The 6,519-nt window shown below is 38.2% G+C and overlaps 1 protein-coding gene across 1 annotated transcript in view; it reads right to left on the bottom strand.

Annotated features, from left to right (window-relative positions):
* The window catches only part of LOC104391624 (chromosome unknown open reading frame, human C5orf22), a 17,705-nt gene that overhangs the window by 8,958 nt on the left and 2,228 nt on the right, over positions 1-6,519 (bottom strand). Inside the window, 4 exon segments of the mRNA XM_010000951.1 lie at positions 919-1,381; positions 3,515-3,664; positions 4,707-4,852; positions 6,369-6,385. Of these exon segments, the coding sequence (XP_009999253.1) occupies positions 919-1,381; positions 3,515-3,664; positions 4,707-4,852; positions 6,369-6,385 (776 nt within the window).

Below are 6,519 nucleotides of genomic sequence, written 5' to 3'. Positions count from 1 at the left end.
GCCCAGGGAGGTGGTTGAGTCACCACCCCTGGATGTGTTTAAGGGTTGGTTGGATGTGGTGTTGGTGGATATGGTTTAGGGGAGAACTTTGTAGAGTCGGGATGATGGCTGGACTCAGTGATCCCAAGGGTCTTTTCCAATCTGAATAGTTCTGTGAAAATCAATAAAAAGCACAAGAAACAAAGCAAACCTCCCTCCCCCAATCAACCCTCAAAAACCCAAGCAAAGAAACCCCCACAAAAAAATTGAGTTAGTTCCTAAACATCCTGTTAATGTCAAGAAAGGCTCCTAACGGCTTTGTACCTTTGAGGATCTACATATTTATGACTCTATACAGGTGAGCTACCTTTGCTGTGCAGCCAAGTTACACACAGAACACAAGGCAGAGTCTTAGGCACAAAGCCACAGGCATCAGAGACAACAGCTTCATGCTCGTCCTTTTACTCAGCACTCCAGACAAAGGAAATTAGTGTCAGACACCTCTCATTAGGACAAGGTACCACCCTTTGGATAATCAATGAAAGGTTGAGTCTCTTGATCCCATTGAGGCTTTCCAATAACGTGTTATAGGGGTAAAATATGATACACCTTGCTGTGGATATTTGGAACACGATCTTTGGTAATCCAAGCCCAGCTTTTAGGTACCAAGCAACAAGCAGCAGCGTGCCATATACATCTGAGCTTGAACATGCACTCAATATTGACTTCAAATGTAAGGATCCACCTCTACTAGGTTGTTGATGATTCTTTGGACAGTACAGTCCTTCAAATGTCTCTCCTTCAGGTGTTATCATGAATCATTAACCATGATCCATTAATCTGCTAATTTAGCTTAGACAAAAGCTTCTTCATAGACATGAATGCTAGAACTGATACTCTTTTGTGAATGGTAAGAGGCCTCTCCACTGTCATGCTTACCTGCGTGTACATTTCTTTGAATGGATTTTTAACTGAAAAGAAATCTAAGTCAATGTCTAAAACATATGCATCCCCTTTCTGCAGTACTTGGCATACATCTTTAACAACTCCCCTTATCTGGCATTCACTGTTTCTGAGGGAGCTTGAAGCTGGGCACTCTGACAATGTTTCTTCCTTGTTTGGTGCACTTGTATTTTGTACTTCCTTCTTCTTCACTCTTAAGGTGCTGTGATCAGGGTCACCAGGAGCTACTGATGCAGAGGCAAAAGCAGTGCTTGCTGTGTCATCTGTATTTAGCTTCAGTCTCTTGGTAGATGCTACTTCACCATTTTCTTCCCGGCTGTTTGATGCTTCAGTAGGACTGATGAGAATGACATGTAAATGTAAAGGCTTCTGGTTTTCTAGCTGATCAGCAGGGACATAAAGACCATCACTTAAAAAGTAATGATCTGTACCTGTAACCCTACAATTGACAATAATTCACAGTTAATACACATCTTTGAGAAGAACTCAGGATCAAGCATGTGCACTTCAGGGATCCTGAGAGGAATTACTAGATATCTGAAGGGTAACAAAAGCAATAAAACTAAGTATACAAAAGTATTTATTTTAACCCACAGGTTTTAAAACTGACGGTTTTTTATATTTCTTTACTGCTGAATAAAAATATTAAAATTCACTCTATTTTTATATGATAGCCCTACCAGGTTCTAATGCGTAAGAAAAATATTCTACATTATGTGCTACTAAGATTAATTTGCCATTGAAATGCTTTTTAAAGACAACATCCAAAATTTAACAAGATATTGTCAATATTAGAGCATATAAGACTGCAAAGGTATGGATATTTTGTCTTGAACTGCCTAATTTTTAAGAAAAATTCAGTTAGTTGTGTTTGAGAAGTGCCCTGAAAACCATGAATACTGACTTAATAAAACTAAAATACTGTGAATGAATAGGTAACATTTAATTATTTTTTTTTTCACCACCAATATAGATTCCCTGTTCTAAGTGGGGGAGAGCTGGTAAAACTCGAGGATAAATAGATGCATATCAATGGAATGCACTTTTTTTAAAAAAAAACCACAACCAAACAAAACCCAAGAATGCTAAAAACTGCTTCCGATGAAAACTTAAAGAGCGTAATTTTCAAGCCGTATTTCAGTATAATAAGTTTTAAGCATCATAAATTCAGATTAAAAAATATTTCTTTCAGAAATTCTGCAGGGTTCAACATGAGCTTCTGCTACTGCATTTCCTTACTGGGACACTAAAGTCTCTATTGCCTATCCAACCACCTGTTGTCAAAAAAAAACTTTCAGGAAGTTTTTATTTTCTGAGTACACTTTCCCTTTCTTCGTTCATGATTTCTGTAAGCCTACAACTTGAAGAAAAGATATCTGACTATCTTTAAAAGGCAGTTTGAAATGTTGTTTTCCAGGTTGCTAAGGTGACCAGAGGCTCTGTGGGAGGGCTATTCAGCCATCATGAAGTATTTCTATATGCGTGCTAATTCTCAGGGTTAAAAAGAACTGAAAGTACTAGCTTTCCTCTTATTGTTAAGGTTTATTTTAGGCCTCAGATTCAGAATTGTAGAGCTTCTGTGTTTTATTTTAGGTGGTAAAAAAAAGCATTTCTCTGCCATCTTCCATTGAATTTGCTTCAAAAGATTTATTTTGATATGCTGGCAAGAGATATGATTTTTAAACATTCATTCAAGCCGTACAAAATCCCAGTGCAGTGAATATGGTGAAAACAAAACTGTCATTGACTGCATCCAGCAAAATTATGTGGGACTTTCACCAGAACTCAAATCACTGAATGATTAAGACTGGAAGGGACATCTGGAAGTCTTTCATCAATCATCTGATCAAAGCAGAACTAACTTAAAACCTAGATAAGACTGCCCAGGGCCTCATCCAGCTGAGTTTTGACTTTGTCAAAGAATGGAGAATTTACTGCCTGTGTACTCATTTCAGTGCCTTACAACTAGATTAACTTGAAACAAAGCAAAAGCCAAAGAAAACAAACAAAAAAACACACATGAGAAAAACAGAATCACCAAGGGAAGAGAAGGAAGAGATTTCTCCTCTTATTCAGCACCAATGAGGTCACATTTGCCATATTCTGCTCAGGTCTGGGCCCCTGAACAGGATGAGGTGACAACAGTCTCAAGAAGAGCCACTAAGGTGATTAGAGGGCCAGATCACATGATGGGGGAAACTGAGGCAACTTTTTTTGTTTAGTCCTTATAAGGGAAGACTGATGAGGATCTTACTGCTGCCCTCTGTTACCTAAATCCTCTGTTAAAAAATTACTGCTTTCTAAGATTTATTTTACTTCAATTAAGAGAACTATTTTAACACTTGTGTAGCTCGAAAATAAATGTGAATAGCTAGAATTACCTATAAAAAAATATTCCAGCACAATTTTAACTGTAGCCATTCATACAGCCAGTCACACTATGTCCTAAGAACTCACAAATCCAAATGAAATTTTCATCTTTATCCAAGAATACACAAAAAAATAAATCTCACTCCTGAAAATCTATAGAAATCTTCTTTATGTTATAAGCGTATGACAACAGACAACTTACCTGATTGTAGTGGTTGATATGTCTTTCCCAATCAAAAAATAGTGTTTTCCTTCTGCGATCTGCTGAGCCTAGGGTGGGTGAAGCCATACTACTTGAGAAATATGGCCAGCATAAACAGCAGGCATAATCCAGTTCTCAATACTTAATTCACTGTAATGAATGGAGATAATACTGTTACTTTCTCAGTAAACATGATCAAGATGTGTTGATGGATATGGTTCAGGGAACAACAAACATCTTCCACATCCTGAAAGCCACCATGAAAATAATCTGAAATTAGTATTCTGTGTAAGGTTCACACTACCAAAGAAAAAACAAAAACAAAAGAAAGTACAAGGAGCACAACAGTGTTCTAAATAACTTCAAACTAACCTACTGACCTCCAGGGAGTAATTTATTGTAAACTGCTCTGAGTAGCTTCTAGATATAATCTCAGTAATTAAAGTGAGTCAATCAGCACCTACAGAATCTCCTGATCATCAACACTCTTGTTTTTTATGTGTATGATATAGCCCACACAATTTCTTATTCATCCAACATATAAAACAAAATATTGACAACGGGTAGCATGATACAATTACTTACATGCCAATTACATTATCTTATCATTGCTGTAAATCACCGTAACACTGAAGCGATCGATAATTATTTTAAAACAGGAAAAAAAAAAAAAAAAGACAGTATCAAAGATCACTTGTGGCTTATTACATAAGTTGGAGAAAAATACTGGCCACGATGATCTTAATAGAAAAATCTTGTTCAATTTCATACAGCCACTGTGTCAACACAGTAGATGTTATTTCTATCTCAAAGTCAATTTTTCAGTATTAAGAGAGAAAGGCTGTTTGAAAACCATCACTCTTCAGCCACCGAGCATCCAGTCAGGGAGCTGTAGTGTTACTGAAAAGAACTAATTGGCCTAATAACATGATACACTGCTGTAAACAGTAAATCTGTAAGCTTTAAATGGCTTGATATTCAACTTAAAATATTTTACCACATTCAAAAAACACAAATATATTTATTTCCATTTAAAAATATCTTTGGCAAAACTGAAGACAGAAAATACAACTTGGGGCTGACTTACACCTCTTTTGTTTATACCTCCTATGCAGACACACAAATATTCACTGTAAATCAAAGGCAGTAAGAAGTGGACTTGCAGTGTTCTGATACAGTGTCCAGGACTTACTTAAAAAGAGCTTCTTTGTCAAACACAGTATCTGCAGGCATATTCACAGGAATAAGAAGGTCTGGATGGGAATCAAGATGAACAAAGCTGATGTTACTGGCAGGAAGATGCTTTGAACCAATGGCACGATAGATGAAAGGCAGCACCTAAAACAACACAAATTAAAATATTTCAGTTATTAATCCACTAGTGAGCTGAAAAATGCAACAGCTTTAACAGAAAAAAACTAGTCCCACTCTTGTTCCTTTACAATTTGGATTAGAGGGAAGTGGAGACAGAAAACAATACAACGGGGAAACAACTCCAGTGGCAAGATTTCTCATAGACTGTAATCATTATGAGCCCAAGTGTTCCACATAAGAAGCTGCTGAAGAACCACAGATTTACTTTGTCTTTCTGTCTTTATAGGAAGTCTCATTTGCAGTAGTTCTCCTCACTAACCTTTTAACTCAATTGATAGTTTTTTTCATTTACAACTAAACCCTAGACATGCTGTTCCTCCTCTGCAGAGCATTGCCCCTGTGTTGCCTTGTCTATGCTATAAAGCTTCCTCACCATGAGCAGGTGCTGTGGAGATAAAAACATTTCATTACTTGTAAGTTAACTTGACATAGAGTGAAAACTGACCTCACCGTGATTTAAATTTTAGCTGATCTTTAAACCTTGAAAAAAAAGGCTTAATTCCTAATCTTTAAATTACTTAGTGACTGCAGTAGAGACTACCTTTCTCAACGGCCCAACCTTATGTTCTGCTGAAGATCGAGCTGAGAAAAACAGGAGTGAGGCAACTCATCAATTTATAGCATAGCAAACCATGGAAGTGCAATAATATAGAGCAGTATAAAAAGAAAACTGATGGCTGATTCATGATGCCACTTACATTGAACTGCAGTACATGGAGTCTGTCCCACAGCTACAGGACAAAAACTGCCAGAACAAATCCAGCAAGGACTGTGCATCACAGCCCTATCATACAAGGAATGGGAAGGCTGTAAAAAGACTGGGCATCAAAATCTACACAATGTCTACATTTTAACAGAACCTCAGCAACTTTTTTTTTTGCATAAAGCTGATTAAGATGACAAATCCTGCTGCATACTGCATGGGCACCACTGTAAAACTGGACTGAGAGCTGAAATTTGGACTGTATTCCATCTGTCCAGGAATAAATTCCTCAGTTTATCTACTACATATGCAGTAATAGTGGGAGGTGTCCTTGCCCATGCAGGGGAGTTGGAACTAGATAATCTTCCAGGTCCCTTCCAATCCAAACCATTCTACGATTCTATAATATGCATACAACTGTAACAGTAAATAAAACAAGGTTAAAACCAGCAAGGCTTCTCTGACCCATGACTTCTTAAGAAGGTAACATGACACCTACCAGAACAACCTACAATCTTTACAATCAAAATTAGAAGTTTTATCTCAGGTAAAGCATTACCACAAATGGTGAGACTAGGAGAGGGTGGGGGAAGACACAAGAGGCTAAGATCTCCAGCTCTGCAAGTTCTCCTGCTTTAGATTACGAACAAAATCTCCTTTACAACAGCTGTTTATTAAGCAATGAATGATGACGAGCTGCCCTAGACGAACATCAGTGTCAGAAAAAAAAGGTTATACAAAGTTTTGGCGAAGTTCGGTGAAGCAATTTCAGGCCACCCGGGCAGTGAACTTCACTTACGTCTCCGCAGTGAAGGAGAACGCAGGCGGGGATTGCTCCTAAGGAAGCGCCGGGAAGGCGCGTCCTGCGGGGAAGGCGCCGGCGACTGCCCGGGGGAACCACCAGCACCTTCCTCCGCTCCCACCTACC

Source organism: Chaetura pelagica, unplaced genomic scaffold (assembly GCF_000747805.2).
Source record: "Chaetura pelagica isolate M959 unplaced genomic scaffold, ChaPel_1.0 scaffold104, whole genome shotgun sequence".
In the NCBI taxonomy this organism is placed as follows: domain Eukaryota; kingdom Metazoa; phylum Chordata; class Aves; order Apodiformes; family Apodidae; genus Chaetura; species Chaetura pelagica.
Note: the sequence above shows the minus strand (reverse complement) of the source record. Positions and strands in the feature narration are given on the sequence as shown.